The sequence below is a fragment of the Hyperolius riggenbachi genome, chromosome 2, assembly GCF_040937935.1.
Source record: "Hyperolius riggenbachi isolate aHypRig1 chromosome 2, aHypRig1.pri, whole genome shotgun sequence".
Classification (NCBI taxonomy): Eukaryota; Metazoa; Chordata; class Amphibia; order Anura; family Hyperoliidae; genus Hyperolius; species Hyperolius riggenbachi.
In genome coordinates this window covers 406,927,869-406,947,959 of record NC_090647.1, presented here as the reverse complement: position 1 = coordinate 406,947,959, position 20,091 = coordinate 406,927,869, and the positions used below count along the sequence as shown (strand labels likewise).

Sequence of the window (20,091 nt, the reverse complement as noted above, 5' to 3'; positions counted from 1 at the left end):
AGTTTATTTCATACTGAAATTGGTGGCATAATTTTTCTGTGATTGCCTTCCCAATTCTCATTCAGGGAACAAGAATTGCAAACACAGAAATGCAGAAAAATAGCAGGGATTTTGCAGCGATTTTCAGTGTGAAACAGGGCCCTAAGCAATCTGGATAAACTTTGGTATCTATATAAGAAGAAATGGGGCGTGTCTTCAACTAACTGTGTGCCAGTGGTAAACATGATTCCCCCCATGCTGCATGAAGACACGTACACACACCGGATTCCTGCAAACAACGGCGTTCTGCCAACAGTTTGCCTGTGTCTACAGTCTGTACACACAGGCAAACTGTCTGCAGAACAGCCGCCCTGCCGGAGGGTCAGACGACCCGTCGTTTGCGGGAATCAGGCGTGTGAACTTAAAGGGGTTCTTGCACGAATGAGGAAAAAAATAAAGTGGTTTATGCATAAACTATTAAACATCCTTGTAAAATAGTGTAAAAAGATTTTTTAAAAATGATTTCATCAATATAAGATGTATTGTAAATAGTGACGGATGACGGCTGGGAGGCTAATCCATTTGTAAGGCCTCTTGCACACTGCAAGTGATTCCGATTCAGATTCCGCTTTTTAATCAGTTTTTACATCCTATTCAGATTCCGATTTGCAGTTTGCTCCCTGCACACTGAAAAGCGGAATCTGAATCGGATGTAAAAACTGTTTAAAAAGCGGAATCGGAATCGGAATCACTTGCAGTGTGCAAGAGGCCTTAGGGTGTTTTTTTTTTACTTTCTTTTCACAACCATAACTGCTGCCTACATAGTTTTCAGTGGTATAACCCACTTCTAGCAGGAATCGCCGTTATAACCCTAATAGCTGAGCTGCGCTGAGCTGCTGAATATGTGTTTACATTGTTGCTAGGCAACCAGACCCTGGTGCAGAGACTCGTTTTGTGAAAAGAGTCCTAAGCAGCTGGGAGAATAAGTCCCATCTACACCACATGATTCTTTGTCAGATTTGATTCATTGATATGATTTGATTCAATCTGACATGTCCGATTCATGATTCGATTCAATTAGATTCAAATTGAGTCAAATCATGAATCGGACATGTCAGATTGAAGCCAATCAAATCAATGAATCGAATCAAATTGAATTGAATCTGACAAAGAATCATTTGGTGTAGATGGGACTGATTCTCCCAGCGGCTTATGACTCTTTTCACAAAACGAGTCTCTGCACGGGTCTGGTTGCCTAGCAAAATGTAAACACATATTCAGCAGAGCTCAGCAGTGGCGATTCCTGCTAGAAGTGGGTTATACCACTGAAAACTATTTAGGCAGCAGTTATGGTTGTAAAAGAAAGTAAAAAAAAAAAAAAACACCCCTAGCAAATGGATTAGCCTCCCAGTCCTTCATACTTCACTATTTACAATACATCTTATATTGATGAAACCATTAATTTTTCAAAAAAACTTTTTACACTATTTTAGAAGGATGTTTAATAGTTTATGCATAAACCACTTTTTATTTTTTTCCTCATTCGCGGAAGAACCCCTTTAATGCTACTTTTCTACCACGACACCGACAGGTTAAGAGGATTTTTTTTCTTTCTTTTGCTTATCTCTTTCCCGCATAACACACTCTCTTTTCCTTTGTTTTGTAAAAATTCCCCTTACAGTTCATCTTTAAAGGGAACCCAAACAGTAAAAATAAACGAAATTTGTACTTACCTGGGACTTTCTCCAGCCCACCATAGGTCGGGAGGTCCCCCGGTGTCCTCCTGGCTCCTCTCCCGGTCCCTCCGCCGCGTACCGCACCAGCGACACTCGGGCCGGGTGTCGGGCTCTCACTTCCTTAACGGTGACGCTGTTAGTCATCACGCCAGCTGCTGCACGTCATTAAGGACGGCCAATGTGACAGTACTGCGCATGCTCTGTTTAATCGTCACCGTTAAGGAAGTGGGAACCAGACACCCCTGGTGCGGTATGTGGCGGAGGGACCGGGAGAGGAGCCAGGAAAGCTTCAGGTAAGTACCAATTTCGTTTATTTTTATTGTTTGGGGTCCCTTTAACCTCTTGAGGACCGCAGTGTTTAACCCCCCTAAAGACCAGGCCATTTTTCTTGAAATTGGCCACTGCAGCTTTAAAGAGGAACTCCAGTGAAAATAATGTAGTAAAAAAAGTGCTTAATTTTTACCATAATTATGTATAAATGATTGTCAGTGTTTGCGCATTGTAAAATCTTTCCTTTCCCCGATTTACATTCTGACATTTATTACATGGTGACATTTTTACTGTGGGCAGGTTATGTAGCTGCTCCTAGCTGTTTTGGCTGTTGGAGATAGCTGTAAACAGCTATTTCCTGTCTGTGAACCTTGTTACATTGTAACAAAGTGCCGCGGTCCCAGAGCTTCTTGTGGGAGGGGTTTCAGCACAAAATCAGTCATACAGCGCCCCCTGATGGTCTGTTTGTGAAAAGCATTATATTTCTCATGTAAAACGGGGTATCAGCTACTGATTGGGATAAAGTTAAATTCTAGGTTGGAGTTTCTCTTTAAGGCCAAGCTGCAGGGCTGCACAACTCGGTACACAAGTGATTCCCAACCCCCTTTTCTCCCCACCAACAGAGCTCTCTTTTGGTGGGGTCTGATCGCTCCCCCAGTGTTCATTTTTTTTTTTTTTTTATTATTATTATAATAAATTTCTTTATTTTGTTTTCATTTTTATCCCGCTCTCTCCCTCCCCCCCGCTGGCCAATCAGCATGATCGGCTGTCCTAGGCTTCAGCCTATGACAATGGATCACTTCTGCAGTTTCCTTAGATCGCAACGCTGTACAGGCTAATTAGACGGCAGTTTCGCTGTCTAACAGTCTCCGAGCAGCGTTCGCCGCTGGGAGACTGAAGGCGGAGCTCCGCCTTCTAAGCAGGAGATCGCGATGCGCACACAGCCAGCGTGCAATCTCCTGCTATCCCCATAGAGAGCTGTTCACGCCAATCGGCGTGGAGCGATCCTGGGGCTGCCGCTGCATTCACGCCAATTGGCGTGGAGTAGTCGGCAAGTAGTTAAACGGAACCTAAATTGAGAGGGATATGGACTTTTCCTTTTAAACCATACCAGTTGCCTGGCAGTCCTGCTAATCTCTTTGGCTGCAGTAGTGGATGAATCACAGACCTGAAACAAGTATGTAGCTAATCCAGTGTGACTTCAGTCAGAGCACCTAATCTGCATGCTTGTTCAGGGGCTGTGGCTAAAAGTATTAGAGACACAGGATCAGCAGGAGAGTCAGGCAACTGGTATTATTTTAAAAGGAAAAATCCATATCCTTCTCAGTTTAGTTTCCCTTTAAATTGCACAGGTAGCAAGCAGCAACTGCTCATTCAACACCCAATCTACCAGGAATATGTACTAACCGAAGGTTGTAAATATGCATGGATCTTGAAGTACCTGTGAGTGACTGCTTAGTGCGGCAGTTGTGCTGTGTGCACTAAGCACACAATTCTTTTGAGAATTGGTGGTTTCCCGGTTTAAACAGAATGGCAACTCACGTTACTTAAAAGCTGTGGAATTTACATATGTGTAAGATGTCCATAGGATCAAATACTCATCTTAGTTCTTTTTTCAGTGCCATGTTATAAAAGGTGTAAACAGATGGAGTATTCAGATGAGCAAGAAGCAATTATAGAAGAGGATGATGGAGATGGTGGCTGGGTTGACACATTTCATCATGCAGGTATTTGTAGTATCAAGTAGTTTTTGTTTGTGTCTGCGATATTTAAAGGATAACTGCACCTTTGCAGTTGTCTATAATTGCAATCTGTCTATAATTATAAGTTGGACTTATAAAGTCATTAATTGCATTACAGATTTAGCTTACTTAGATTTCAGAAGTCAGTAAAAGGCCTTTCCTTTTGGGTGGTTGGTTTGTTAGGCCTTGTAATTGTCTGTAGCATTGATAGTGCTTTGGCTGTTAAAGGAATACTATCGATTAAAACAACTTTTTTTTAATGCTGTATGTTATGGCACACATTACCACAAGTACTAGGAGCAATTTTCTTCCTCACACAGCTCTGACTCTTTACTGTAAAATCATCCGTCAGTTTTAGATACAAAAGTGTCAGGCTCTGCAGGGCTAGACCTTGTTCCTGCACAAGGGGTGTTGCTATCAACTCCTTAGTGTATAGTTTAATAATCACCTTACTGAATGAATCTTATTCAGATGGTGGTAAGGGGTTAAAGATTCCAGCAATGTGTGTTCCTGACTGATAGGCTATAGGCTCGGTTCACGATTCGGTGGCCAAAATCTTGTGATTCAGCGTGATTTGCGCTTGTGATTCCTGTTCATTAGGACGAGAATCACAGCGCAATCACACCAATGACACTGCATACACCACGTTTGCAATTGATCGAAATCGCAAATGCTGCAGTGTGACTGTATCCATAGGGATACACTGGCAGCACCACTTTGCTGATCGTGGGCGATCAGCAAAGCGCTGAAAAAGTGCTTAGTGTGAACCAGCCCTCACTATCAGCACGGACACCACATAGCAGCCTACAAAGTAGATGCAGCCTGACGTGTATCACCAAAAGCAAGCCAGTCAGTCAGGTGTAGTGTATTTACATCACCCCTGACTGCTAGTTATATTACAGCACATCTAGTTACCTGTTACCTCCTCAAATCAGGCCTCCTCATGTCCCCTGCATGCTGTGACACAGTAAAGTATATCTGTGAGCTGTGTGAGGAATGAAGGATGATTTTTAAGAACTGGTTGAATAAGTAAAGTGTCCCTAGCACTAGTGGTAATTTGTACCCTAATATAGAGTATTAAAAAAAAGTTTTTTATTTTTATTTATAGTGTTCCTTTAATTTTGTACTTTTCAGCAAATCTCCTTTTAACAAGATTTATACTTGCCATCACTATTAACTATTCCACTCTCTGATGTTCTTTGGATTATTTTCTTCTACATAGTAGAACTCTCTTATGTTCTTTGGATTTTTTCTTCTGCACATTAGAAGTTGGGAATCTGGAACCAACATTCACGGGTCCTTGTCACAAATCATTAAACGCTACCAATTAGCAGCAATCTCACAAGTGTTTCATTATTGATATTTAATTATTGATGTAATGTAAGTGATCACAACTAGCAATACAAACTGAAGTGAATCAGCAAATACTGTTTATTTAAAGGAAACCTGTAGGGGAAAAAAGTGGCCCAAACGGCTTCCCCTCGTCATCCGCCACCATCCTGTTCCAGTGCTGTCCCATCTGAAAAACCCTTTGTCACTCTTCATACCCCAGGGCAGCTGTATAACATGAGAGATGGCAAGCTCAAGCCTGAATAAAGTTTGTATAAAACAACCTCACCCTCAGTTTTGCTGCATTTTCCACCCAGGAAACATCCAGTTTAGGTCTTCATACCCATTTTTCTTTTTTTAGGTTATCCCTCTTACTCCTGTAACCTGCGTGAGGAGCTGGCATCGTGGGTGGTGTGGAAGAGGTTGTCCGCCTCATTGCCACGCTTGCTGGAGGTTCTCGTTGTTGGTGGGGACCGCAGGCCAGGAGTCCTGTGTTTCCGCATTGCTTCTGCCATATGCGGAAGAGGAGTTTGAGCGGTGATGTCTGCGGGCCATCAGGCGGAAATGACTTTTTTCGTGATGACCAGACGTCATCCTGGTCTCCGCCTTTGAGGAAGCGCAGCAGCGTTTAAAACATCATTATTGCCTTGCTGCCGGCTGGATCAGCTGAAGGCATAGAACAAGCAGGGATCTCCGCTGAGGACCCTAAAGTTTCTGTGGGCATGGCGGAACAGTTTTGATGCCTGTGGGGAATAACCACTCGTGTATTTGCTAAAGACCATGCTGTGGGCTGTTAGGTTCTCTATTGCAATAGCATGCAGGCCTGGTGGGGATTAGCCTTTATGTGGCTGTGTTATCCTAAGGTTTTCCAGTTTCTTTTTTTATTTATGGATTTCTCTGCCATAGTATTCAGTGTATGTATTCTATGGAGACATACGTTTTTGGCTATAAGATGGCGCCTACGAGGTTGCCTCGATCACATGGCTCCCGGGTACTTTTAGCTTTTAGACGGTCTTAATCGGACCGTAGTGTGTCTCTTTTAGTTGTATCCTAGTCAGTGTTAGTTTGTGTATCTGGTGTTAGTGTAGTTGTAAATTAAATCCAATTAGGGCTGTAGCACAGCCGCTGCCACGCGTGCAAGGTTAAGGGCAACACTTAATCCCGCTGCCTGATCCAGCCTAGCTTGCTCCTGGCCCCCAAAGCTCCACCAACGCTCTGAGGTCCACGAAGTTCTAGCAGGAGCCATGGGGAGCCAGGCCTGTTCTGATCGCCCCGGGCATGCTCTGCCCCCTCATCGCTCACCTCCGCCTTCTCCGGAACTTGTCCACCCTGAAGCTGCCTTCTCCCATCCTGACGGCCAGCACAGCACGGTCCTTGGTCTTGTCCAGACACGGCTCCAAGTCCCGGCAACTTCGCTTCACCAGCCCCCAGGCATCACTTCTGGCTCGCTCTCCTTTGTTCAGCCAGCACTTAAAGGGACATCAGACTCCAGCCTCGGATCCCGTTGCCCCGCAAGCCTGCTCTTCTCTTCTGGGCCCACTCCCAGCTGCTGCTGTTGCTGATTGGAGGGGGTCTCCTGATCAACCAGCCTCCAGGATCTGTTGCCACTTAAGGGCCTCCAGGACCAGCCTCCCAGCCGGACGCTCGCCACTAGCTCACTTCTGGCTTCTCCCAGCTGCTGCCGCCAATCAGAGGGATCTCTCAGAGCAACCAGCCCTCAGAGTCCAGCTTCCTGCCTGCCTTGCGCTACCAAGCATCTGCTGATCTTCTCCCAGGCCTTGCCTGGCCACTCACGGTGAGATCCATTGATTGACTGTGCTCTGCTTGCTGAGATCCATTGTTTGACTTTGCTCTGCTCCCCTCCTGTGCTCCATATCATTAGTTTGTGCCACATACTGTTGTGTGTTCTGCCTGCTGCTGATCATGCCTAACCACAGACAGTAAGATCTATCGACTCTGCTCTGCTTGCTGTCGGCCTGTGCTCCACAGTAGCTGTGCCATCCACTGAACTGTTTTGTGCTTACTTGCTGCTCTGGCCTTGACTGTAGTGGCTGGGCCATCCACTGTACTGTGTTCTGCTACCTGTCGATCCTGCTCAGCGTGCCTTGGCCTGCGCTACTCAAACGTCTCTTAGCTAATTCCAAGTTGTTGGTGATCTTGGTTCCCAACGACAACACTGCTGGTTGGCACTGTCCCTGTTTCGGAGTAGGTGCTCTGACTACTGCCGGCAGGTTTCCTTTTTACTGCCATAATCTGCCAGTACTCTATACCACCTCCACCTACCATGGTACTCATGCCATGGGTGCAGAACGAGCAACACAGCACATTACCACCCTGTCTAGAGAGCTCCTTCTAAAATGGGAACCCCCAGTTGGTCTCCAGCCACCAAAGGGAACCCCCCCTGTGGGATGCAGTCATTGCCCACATCAAACATCTAACCATCAAGCGAGCTCCGAGCAAACGCTGCCAAAGAGTGAGAAGTAAAAAAAGGGTAAAGAGGCGCCCAAGGTGAATAAAATACATTAAAAGCAACTAAAATATAAATAAATGAGGTGGCTTACCTCAATGATGACACACCCATATAGGAATGGATATTTATTAGTAAAAAAAAAGCACAGGCAGCGCGTTTCGTGGGAACTCGCCCACTTCCTCAGGCCAAATAAAGTGCCACTAAATGCCGGTAGCCGGATTCAAGGCGTGAGAAGGGCTGGCTCTCAGGTGCTACTCAAGAGAAAAGGCCTACGCTCTCCCATCACTGGCATCCTGCTAGCAAATGTTTGCTCACTCCCCAACAAAGTGAATGAGCTGCTCCTTCTACTCAGCAGCAAACCCCTGATTGGCAAAAACACCCCAGTTCTCTGCTTTACTGAGACCTGGCTGAGAGACAGCATCTCTGACAACTCTCTACATGTACCTGGCTACAACCTCCTATGAGCAGACTGTTACTTAGCTATCTCGGGGGAAATCGAGATGTGGGGGTATCTGCTTTTACATTAACACCACCTGGTGTTCCAACACCACCACGCTTAGCAAGACCTGCTCCCCGAGCTTTTTGCCATGAACTGCAGGCCTTGGTATTCCCCAGGGAGTTCTCTTCCATGCATGCTCCAAGATTGCCCTGCAAACACTTAGCGATTGCATCTGGCAGTGAGAAACTGCCCTTCCGGAGGCCCTGTTCATCCTGGGCGTTTTCAATAAGGCGAATCTACGACAAGAGATGCCTCGCTATAAGTAGCACATCACCTGCACCACCAGTAATTGCAGCACCCTGGACCACTGCTAAACGTTCCACAAGAACGCTTACAAGGCCACTCGAGGAGCTGCCTTGGGGAGTTTCAACCACAACACAATTCACCTGATCCCCACATACATGAGGCTCCTGGAGACCACTAAGCCCACTGTTAGAAACATCAAAAAATGGACATCAGAGGCCAAACTGGAGCTTCAAGCTTGCTTTGATTCCACTGACTGGACGACCCTGGAGGCACCCACCCTAGACAAATGGGCAGAGAATGTCACATCAGTTTCAATGTCAATCCTATAGGTAGAAAAATAAGTCTTGTAAAAGTAATACCTTTTAATGGCTAACTGATAAAGTTAAATTATACAACGGAAAAAAATGCTTTCTATGAGCGTCCAACCCAATTGAAAAATTGCACTACTCCGTGGGAGGAGCTGTATTGGTTAATTACTGGAATACTGTAGCAAATACGAATTTAATAACCAATACTGCTGCATGTGCTGTGAAAAGGTACAAATTTTATTATGTGACATTTACCACCAAAATGGCTGGCCAAGACAAGGAAAAATACTTTAAAATTGCCTAAAAACATGATTGACACAGACCTTGGATTGTGTGTAATTAAGCTTAATTACACACAATCCAAGGTCTGTGTCAATCATCTATACAAGTGCTCATCGTGCTGATTCATGTTTTTAGGCAATTTTAAAGTATTTTTCCTTGTCTTGGCCAGCCATTTTGGTGGCAAATGTCACATAATAAAATTTGTACCTTTTCACAGCACATGCAGCAGTATTGGTTATTAAATTCGTATTTGCTAAAGTTAAATTATGCAAGCTTTCTGAGATATAGTCCCCTGTCAGTATTGATCCTACATCAATTTCTGCGAAGAAGCATTTATCCCATCCAAGACCTTCAGTGTCTTCCCCAACAATAAGCCTTGGTTCAGGCTGTGCCGGCTCCGGAAACGCACAAGTCTGGTTCCCCAGAGAAGTTCAAAGAGGCCAGAAACGCTCTGAAAAGAGAACTGTAAGCTGCAAAGCGGGCCTACTCTGAAAGTTGGGACTCTGCCTTCAGTCCAACAACACACGGGAGGTATGGAAGGGCCTAAGAGCAGCCACAAACTTCAAGCCCCTCCCCCAACCTGTGACCCCTAGCCTTCAACTGGCTGAGGAGCTCAACGAGTTCTGCTGCAGATTCCAACATCAGTCCAAGCAGCTCAAGGTCCCCCCACCTTGGCAACAGTTGTAGTCCAGGGAACAGAACTACTCCAGCACCTCCGCAAGCTGAACCCCAGGAAGGCCTCTGGCCCGAACGTTGTGTCATCTATCTGCCTAAGAACCTGTGTAGACTAGTTAGCCCCTGCGCTTACCTCCTTATTCAAGCAGTCACTATCAGAAGGCACGGTCCCCTACTGTTTCAAGAGGTCCACAATTGTACCAGTCCCCAAACAAACAGGCGGCACTGATCACAGCCATTTTAGACCTGTGGCCCTAACTTTTAACATCATGAAGATCCTCAAGCGACTGGTCTTTGTCCACCTGAAGAGGTCCACTGACGCCCTCCTCGACCCGCACCAATTTGCATATAGGGCTAACAGATCTGTTGAGGACGCCATCAGTGCCAGCCTGGCATACATCACAGAGCACCTGCACAGACCTGTCTCCTATGCCACGATACTGGCCCACACAATGCCAGAATACTGGCCCACCCACCCCCACTGTCACCAGTCCTCATAGGTGAAACTGAAGTCTCTAGGGTACCATCTGTGCGGTTCCTTGGCACAATCCTCACTAACGACATGAAATGGGGGCAGAACACCACCAAAATTCAGAAGAAACCTCAGCAGAGTTTGTTCTTTCTGCGCAAACGGAAAAAATTTGGCATGCCACGGGAGCTGCTGACCAGCTTCTACACCGCCACCATAGAATCCATCCTTTGCTCCTCAGTCATTGTCTGGTATGCTGGTGCAACAGCTATCCTGCCGATAGCTGTTGCACCAGCACAAACTGCAGAGCGTTATTACTGATGCGGAAAGGATCAGTGGATCTCCCCTGCCATCACTTGATCTCATCCAGTCCACTAGGATGAAGAGGAGGGGCACCATGATCTCTTGTGACCCCTCCCACCCAGGCAGTCACTACATCAAGCTCCTCCCTTTGGGCCGCCGCTATAGAACAATCCCATCCAGAACCACCAGCTGTAGGAATATCTTCTTCCTCCAAGCAGTTTTGCTGTTGAACTCCAGCCTTCCCTTGCCAGGCCTGCTTACTAACATGATTCCAGTCTCTTAGGACAGCTTAAACTCGCAGCAGCTCGCCCTGGGCCTCACGGTCCCAGGGTCAGTACAGTCTCAGGGCCGATATTGAATTGCCCTAAATGACTTAACGTAAGCCCCCACAGGTTGCACTGTTGATGTCCGGTTTATATGCAAATATCTGTAAATATCTGTTTTGCACATCTGTATAATGGTGCCCATTAATGGTGCAATTTTTTCACTAAATGTGATCTTTCAATGTGATTTGAATGACCTACAAGAGGTGCCTGGAAACAACAAAACCGGCCCTTAAGTCCACCAAAGCATGATCAAGTGAGGGTAAGCTACAACTTCAAGCCTGCTTCGACTGCACTGACTAGGAGGTCCTGAAAGCTCCAAACCTGTATGAGTGGGCAGACAATGTATTATCATACATCAGCTTCTGTGAGGACTAGTGTATACCAACAAAAACCTTTAAACTTTATCCAAACGACAAACCACGGTTCACCAAAAAACTACGACACCTGCGGAGAAGAAGCTGCACACAGGGCTGGTAACCACAAGGACTATAGAAGGGCAAAAAACAAGCGAAACAGGGAACTGAGAGTTGCCAAAAAGTGCTACGCGGAAAACCTGAAACAGAACCCCTCCTCAAATGACTCACGAGCTGTATGGAAAGGGCTTAAGGCCAACTATAAGCCCTCTACCACCCCCCCCCCCCCCCCCCACAACATGCAACTCCTAGTACTGAGCTTGTCGAGAACCTCAGTGAATTCTACTGCAGATTTGAGAACCAAGCATCATCTGCAGGGCTCCCGAAGCCATCTGCTCCCTCCTCCACCATATCTGTTCCATGTCCAAACTCGCCCTCTTTTGCTGCGAATGAGGGCGACGTCCTGTGCCACCTGTCAAGGCTAAATGCTAGGAAAGCCTCAGGGACAGACAGAGTGTCACCAGCATGCCTGAAAACATGTGCTTAACAGCTAGCTCCTATTCTCTCCTCCATCTTTACCAGATCCCTCCAGGAAGGCAAAGTCCCTGCATGCTTCAAGAGGTCGACCATCATCCCTGTTCCCAAAAAACAGGGAATCGCCAACCTCAACAACTACAGATCTGTGGCTCTCACATCCGTCATCATGAAAGCTTTTGAAAGTAAGGTTATGCCTCTCTTAAAAGTCTCCACAGAGCCCCTGTTGGACCCACACCAGTTCACGTACAGAGCAAACAGGTCCACTGATGATGCTATTAACATCTGCCTGGAGACAGTCAATGAGCACCTGGATAGACTAAACTCATTTGCCAGGATCCTCCTCCTTGACTTTAGCTCAGTGTTTTAACACTATCAGCCCTCAAATACTTCAGGAGAACCTCGCTGCGCTCAAAGTCCACCCCACCCTGCGCCTCCATAACTAACTTCCTCACAAACAGATCCCAGGTTGTCAAGCTAGGTACTATCCTCTCCCAACCAAGGACCACCAACACAGGGGCCCCACAAGGCTGCGTCCTGTCACCGGCCCTGTTCTCCCTGCACAAAAACAACTGCAGATCCACTGAAAACTCTGTCAAAGTTATCAAATTCGCAGATGATACCACCATTGTGGGCCTCATCACCAATAACGATGAGCAGGCATACCGTCAGGTCGAGAGAATTTGCAACTGGTGCAAGGAGAACTGCTGGTCCGCAATATTGCAAAAGCCGTCGAGATGATCATCGACTTTAGGAAGCGTGCCTCCACTCCACCCCCAATCCACATCGACAGCACGGAAGTCGCAAGAGTCCCCTGCGCTCGTCTCTTGGGCACAACCATCTCCAACGACCTGAGGTGGAAGGCCAACACCACCTCCACCCAGAGGAAATCCCAGCAGAGACTATTTTTCGTCCGCCAACTGAGGAAGTTCGACATGGACCAGAAACTTCTGACGAGCTTCTACTCAGCCACAATCAAATCCATCCTCTCTTCTTCTATCCTTGTCTGGTACGCTGGCTCCTCTGCCAGCGACAGACACAAACTACAGAGGGTCATCAGATCAGTGGGAAGGCTCATTGGAAAACCACTTCCCCCTCTGGACCTACTGTACAACACCAGACTGCGCTCCAGAGCATTGCGGATCGCAAATGATCCCTCGCATCCAGGCTCCCGCTTTTTCTGTCGTCTCTGTTCAGGCCAGAGGTATCGGGCCATCTGCACCAGGAACTCAAGGCACAGGAACAGTTTCTTCACTGAACTCTCTGGACTCACTCCCACCCCCCACTGCCACCACCAAGGAAAGAGCGTCCCCCCCCCTTAGGCTTCTCTTGCTTTACTAGCTGGAATAGTCTTTCTAAGCATGCCTGCACTGCAGAACTCCATTTTGAGAGATCAAATGTATAGGAAAGCTGAGAGAATCTGTATAGTTAAAATCGCACAAAAGTAAACATACCAGTGCATTAGGGGACATCTCCTATTCCCCTCTGTCACAATTTCGCCGCTGCATTAACCTTTTCGGGACCATGTGAATGAGATCCTACGCCGCACTTGTGGCTGTTCTAGCCTGATGCGGCGTAGGATCTACGCCGGCCCGCAATTTCCGCTCCCGACGCGATCGTGCGCACCCGGAGGGGGAGATTAAGCTGTCATATGACAGCCGACATCTCCCCCGAGTGATCAGCAGCCATCGCGTATGGCTGCTGATCACACGATCACTACGATCGCCGTCAGATCGTAGTAATCTGTTTGACAGCTGCGGCGGCAGGGGGGGAAAGAAGAGGATCCACTCACCTCCCTGCCGTTCCAGCGACGATCGGCGCCCCCCTCCGCTCTGGCCGGCATCTCCGCTTCATCTGACGTCAGCGCCGGGTCCCGGCTTGATGACGTCATCAAGCCGCGACCCGGAACTGCTCGTCAGACAGAACGGAGATGCCGGCCGGAAAAGAGGGTCCCGTGCGGCTCATCGCTGGAGCCTGGAAGGTAAGTGAAGGCTGCGGGCAGAAGGGGGAGGCACAGGGAACCATGGGGGACACCACTCTAGCCAGCCACACACGGGATCCGGCCGCCTGACCCCCCCCCAAACGCGCGCACCCCCTTCCCGCGCAAAATGCCTAGTCCTTAAAGGACTTACGAGGCCAAAATGTCTAAAAAAGCAAAGTACCTGTAAGCTGTTTAAATGCACGGAGGACGCCGTCCGCGCCCTCCGTGCAGTTCCGCCGGGTCCCCTTCCTGAGATCGCCCCCCGCGCCGACCCCCCAGGCCGGGTCGGGCTCTCGTGCCGCTCTCAATATGGCCGCTTCCATTGGCCGCGGCTGCGCAGTCCGCCTGGCCGCGAGTGCGGCTGCGCAGCTCTACGGCCAACCCCTCCGATCCACGCTACAGTGCGTGGTTCGGGGGGTTGGCCGTAGAGCTGCGCAGCCGCACTCGCGGCCAGGCGGACTGCGCAGCCGCGGCCAATGGAAGCGGCCATATTGAGAGCGGCACGAGAGCCCGACCCGGCCTGGGGGGTCGGGGTCGGCGCGGGGGGCGATCTCAGGAAGGGGACCCGGCGGAACTGCACGGAGGGCGCGGACGGCGTCCTCCGTGCATTTAAACAGCTTACAGGTACTTTGCTTTTTTTAGACATTTTGGCCTCGTAAGTCCTTTAAGGGGGGGTAGGTGGCCGGTCCCGAAAAGGTTAAAAGTAGTCAAAAACAGTTTTAAAAAGTTTGTTTATAAACAAACAAAATGGCCACCAAAACAGGAAGTAGGTTGATGTACAGTATGTCCACACATAGAAAATACATCCATACACAAGCAGGATGTATACAGCTTTCCTTTTGAATCTCAAGAGATCATTTGTGTGTTTACCTTTTATCCCCTGCAGCTCTCATCCACTGATCGTTTCTTCCTGCAGACAGCTCTGCCCTGTGTCTGTAATTCCTTTCACAACAGAGGAGGATTTATCCAGCTTGTAAAAGATAAGAGAGCAGAGAGAAGCTGCCCTAATCTAAATAACATACAGGCAGTGTGCATAGAGGGGCCCGGAGGGGGGCGTGCATAACAGAAACACAACACTGAAGAACTTTGCAGCCTTCCAGACGCAGGGCGACAAGTCCGACAGGGGAAAGATAAGCTGATTTATTACAGAGACGGTGAAAGTAGAAAGTGCTGCAGTAAGCCAGAGCACATTCGAATAGGTTTAGGAACTTGTAGGATGGTAGAAAATAGGATGACATTTTTGTTACAGAGTCTCTTTAAAGAGGGCTTAGGAAGCTGCTTTGTTTGCTTTCAAAACAGCTATCTCATCTATTGGTATTTCTAGGAATCCAAACAAATAGTTGGCTGGGTTTAGATCTCATTTGTTAGAGGGAACTCCCCATGAGCATATATTGAAATAATTTCCAGTGGTGGCCTGTTCTGTAGCATTTTTAATGTATGCAGCATTGCAGCCACAAAATTGCTCAGAGCCACGGCAAGAATTATTCCTCTAATAAATACTTTCAGACAGGCCTTAACACCTGGGAAGGAGATGCCAGCTCAAAAAAAACAAAAACCTTTGTGCTATGAAATTTGAAGATGACCTCCTGTTCAGAAAGGACTTAGAGAGCATTCTAGAAAGATCTTCAGGAAAGGGCAAATAAATTCCTGACAAAAGAAGGAAAGAAATCTTTCTCTCGCAAATCATTTCGTGGGAAGAGATCCTTTTTTTTTAACAAGGACCAGAAATCTCAGCAGGTAAGGGAGAGATTCCCTTTATGTTTAATAAACCCCCTTCTTTAGGGGCCAAAGAGGAGAAATAGTGAAGGGCCAGTCGGGGGAAGACTCCTTCACTTTGGAGAACAGTGGAGTCAGATCACCCAAAACCCCTCATCTTAGACTTGATCAATTGAGGTTACAATATAGAGTTTGCTTTCTCTCCCCTCCCCCCAAATGAATTATGTTCTCGCAGGACTTACCAGGGACAAAGAAAAGGCATTTGCCCTGAAGGATTCAGTCCTTTCCCTCCTCAAACAGAATGTTATCTGCAGATTCACAGCAAGCCAGTGGCGGCAGGGGCATTACTCAAGGGTTTTCATGATCAAAAAGCCCTCAGGGTAAGTATTGTATGATATTAAATCTCAAGAATTTTAATCCCTTTTATTCAGTAAAACGATTCAGGATGAAGAACATCTTCTCCACACAAAACCTAATTCCGAGTTGAACGTTTATGGTGACGCTAGATATGCAGGATGCCTATCTTCATGTACCGATCCACCCTGCCCTTCCAACATTATCTGAGATTCATGGTTGTTCTTGGGGATTCGATCTGCCATTTCCAATACAGCGCTCTCCCCTTTGAGATCTTATCTGCCCCACAGATCTTTTCAAAGATTATGGCAGATGTAACAGCCCATCTTCATCTTCTCCAGGTCAGCATAATATCGTACTTGGACGACCTCCAAATACTGGCGGAGTCGAAGGAGAGATAGTTGGCACGTCTCAAACTAACCTGTCATATTCTTTCCAATCTGGGCTGGCTTCTAAATTTCAAGAAATCAATGCTGGTGCCATCTCAAAAGGTGAAATACTTGGGATTTTGGATAGACGCTGTTCATGAGAAAACTTTTGTCCCAGAGGAGAAACAGTTGAAAATGAGGGGGGAGGGTTCAGTCCTCCAGGTCAGAGGCCAGGGTGTCCCTGAGGGAGATGTCATCTCTTCTGGGTTCAATTACCTCTTCGATACCAGGAGTACTCTGTGCACAGGCCTATACATGTCATCTGCAAGAATGGTTCCTCTTGCACTGGAATCAGGACAAGATTCCTTGGGATAGGAAATTTTGCCATTCAGAAAAGGCAATGCTCTGCCTTTCTTAGTGGAAGAATCAAACCCACCTCAATGAAGGCAAGTTTTAGCATCCACCTGCACCATTAACGCTATACACAGATGCCAGTCTACTGGGGTGGAATGCAATCCGTACTCCAGAGGTGCCACTAAGATCGTCAAACTACAGAGAGCTCATGGCCCTCACTTAGGAAGTGTTTCAGGAGATCTCGGGCATGTGGGGTTCCCCAGTTGTGGATCTTTTTGCCCCTCCCCAGCCAACACAAACACAGAACTTTTTCTCTCTGGATTCATCTTGCACCCTGGAGAGGCTGGATGCTGTAGCAGCTCCCTTGCCCAAAAGCACTTATAAATGCTTTCCCTCCATTTTCTCAGATTTCTCAAGCAATTTGGAAAATAAAGAAGGAATTGGCCACAGTGATTTTCACAGCCCTATTACTGGCCTTGCAGAATTTGGTTTCCCAAGCTCTGTATTCTGGTCCAAGGCCCGTGGTTCCTTCCTCCCAGAGTAGTCCTTCTCCATCAGGAGGGGAGGTTCTACCCAGATCCTCAGAAATTTTCCCTGGCAGCCTGGTACTTGAATGGGAGTCTCTCAGGTAGAGCAGTTTTTCCAACAGAGTGATCACACCACTATGGTGACCTGTAGAAAACTTATTACAAAAAAAGTTATTGTAAAATATGGAATTGTAAAATCTTGGAAATTGAAGGAGGAAATCACTGAGAATTATAGTGTAGAAATGGGACTGGCTCCCATTACCCTTAGAGTCCAAGTGATGGCTCTTTATTTCTGAGGCTAACACATGTCAACGCATGTCACTGCGGGAAGCTGACGTTAATGCAGTTCTGGCCCTGGGTCAGATTGACAGTTTCTGGCACACTGCATCGGACCACAGATAATATGAATGAAACCATTGACTTTCATTAGGCTAACATCAAGATGCGTTAAAAATACGTGACGCAACGTCCCAGTGTGAAAGGGCCCTGAATGTTAGATTAGCTTAATATCTGGCAGTATTTTTTGCGGGCTGTGGAAAAATGTAGACCACTTCCCGCTAAGATTATTCTCCCTTTGGTAGTTCTAAAAGCATTAATGAGCCAATGAACCAAGCTTTCCTTAAAGTGAACCTCCAGACTAAAAATCTACTCAGCAGAACTGAAAAGGCTTTAATAGTTTCACAGCATCAGAACTTCACATCAACATCATTTTTAGCTGCATTTTTAGCTGCATTTTTAGCTAAGCTCCACCCATCAAAGAAAAGCATGATGGGATTTCCTATGTTGTTATTCACGTTGCCTAGCAACTGGGAGAGGTGCTCAGGACACAGGACAGTTGAAACTGTGTCTCATGCTTCCTGTCACCTCCTTTCAACCAAAAAGATGGCTGCCATCATGAAATCAAACATTTGTCTGTTCTTTTAAAACAGTGTGGGTAAGAGATTATATTACCTATCTATTTTAATTAACATAACTAATTGAACTTAATGATAGTATGTTTGTTTAGGCTGGAGTTATTCTTTAAGTTTCTGATGTTAAAGACTACCTTTTTAGTTTCTATTAACTTAGCCAGAAGGGTTGGAGATATTCAGGCCTTTTCTGTTAAGGATCCCTATATGCAAATATTTTCAGATAGAATTGTGTTCAAAGCTGATCCAGCTTATCTCCCCAAGGCCAGTTCTACCTTCCATAGGTCTCAGGGAATTGTGTTACCTTAATTCTGTGATCCTCCAAAGAATGACAAAGCAAAGTTGCGTTCCTTAGATGTTAAAATGTCAGCCCTTACCTGCTTAGAATTAACCAAGCTGATCAAATCACTTGTTTGTGTCCTGTTCAGGTTTCAAAAAAGGGTCTTAAAGGACACCCGAAGCGAAAATAAACTAATGAATTAAACGATTGTATCTATCTTCCTTCTACTAAAAATGACTTTTTAAGATATTCCACAGTTTTATTTTATGTTTAAATCTATGTTTTAAGTTTTAACAGTTTTATTGTTTTTGCTCAATTACACTTTCATTAAAGTATGCCAGAGCTAAAGTCTATGACCCTTTTTATCTCTTTCCTGCTCTCAGAAGCCATTTTCTGCTAGGAAAGTGTTTTATATTTGGAATTTCTTATCAGTGAGGGTCACAATGTAGTCACTTCCTTTCAGGACTGAGTCAGCCACTTACATACCTGATATTTAACTCGTTCAGGCAGAGAAAGAAGAAATAAAAAGGAACACAGCATAGTTATTTGTGTGCTTGGCACTGTACATACCCATGTCTAATTCATCATGTCACATGTCACTTTAGGTATCCTTTAAAGTTTCTAAGAACTCCATTGCCAGGTGGCTTAGGGAGGTCATTCATCTAGCCTATGTAAATCAGGGTAAGGAGCCCCCTCAAGGCATTAAAGGAAATGACAGGCAAGGCATGCACAGAACACTGCAGCCCACGTGCGGGTGATACAGCGGCGTTCACGCAGGCACAGTAGAGGACGGCCTTGCGAGGTCGGCCTCTGCAAAGGCGGGGACTCCGAGCCGGCGTCTTGGAGTGGAGCTTGCTGCAAGGGACATGTTGGCTGCAAGGGGCTGGAGGAAGCCCTGGGTAAGCCTAACTTAACTACATAACGACCGTGTCACACCAGTGGGCGTAACCAGGGCAGCAGCCCCAGGATGGTCTAATACCAATTGGCGTCAAGTCTGGGGCCAGCTATTGCAGGATCTCCTGCTTGGTAGGCGGAGCTCAGCTCCGCCTTCAGTCTCCCAGCGGCGATCGCTGTCTAATTACCTCATTCAGCACTGCAATCTAAGGCATTTCTGAACAGTCAGATAAGTGAAGACAATAGACACACATTTCTGTAAACTCACCACCTGAATAAGATTCTTTCAGCTAGGTGATTACTATACTATACCACAATCCCCCCCCCCCCCCCCCCCCCCATGTAGTTGTGGTAATTGTTCTCCGAACATACAGCATTTTTAAAAGAAAGTTGCTTTAATCGATAGATGTCCTTTAAGAACAAACCTACATTCCCTATGTTGTTCATTAACCGTGGACTAACTGTATATGCATTCACACTGGGTATTGGTATTTGTTTTTGTACCTCCTTTTTAGGCAGACTGCAAAGCAAGTCAGCAGATAGTCTTTGTATTTCAACAAAACCAATACTATACTTTATTTGTGTTGTACAGTAATAGTTATAGTAAAAACAGGGGGGGAAACAAATATTAACAAAAATTGTGCCACTTGATGGGAATCCTCTCTACTGGATGCAAACCTAACGTTTGTCTTCAATAAAACAGAAATGTTGTAGTCTTTACCAGCACAAAATCAAATTCCCTTTTGGTTCAGTCCACCACAGACATGCAGTTCCCAGTGCAGAACTCCTTGGGATGACCAGATCAGCTGTCTCAGAGATAATAGCAAATCCCGGGATAGATTTTCTAAAGTGGCTGTGCAGAGCAGAGAAATCTGGGAGATATGCACTATCTGTCACTTTCCCAGACATTCTCATCTTGCCACTGCAAATACAGTAAATATACACACACTCACTTTCAGTACACAGGCAAAACTATAGAAACCGAAAGTAAAAGCACGTATTTGAGAAAGGATCAGAAACCAAGCATTAACAGCAGTAGCACATAAACACAGCAAACCCGCAAGACACATTTGAGCTATGTTTGTGGGAAGGGTGAGCCTCTTAAAGAACAAGTGACACCCATACTAACCTAGAAATAAAAAACACATATATAAGTAGATAAATACTAGTTATACTTGCATAACAGAT

At 46.3% G+C, this 20,091-nt stretch overlaps 1 protein-coding gene across 1 annotated transcript in view; it reads left to right on the top strand.

Moving 5' to 3' along the window:
• ATG3 (autophagy related 3) overlaps nt 1-20,091 on the top strand; it is a 130,772-nt gene that overhangs the window by 54,012 nt on the left and 56,669 nt on the right. Inside the window, exon 6 of the mRNA XM_068269828.1 lies at nt 3,605-3,712. Coding sequence (XP_068125929.1) covers nt 3,605-3,712 — 108 coding nt within the window. The remainder of the gene's footprint in view (nt 1-3,604; nt 3,713-20,091) is intronic.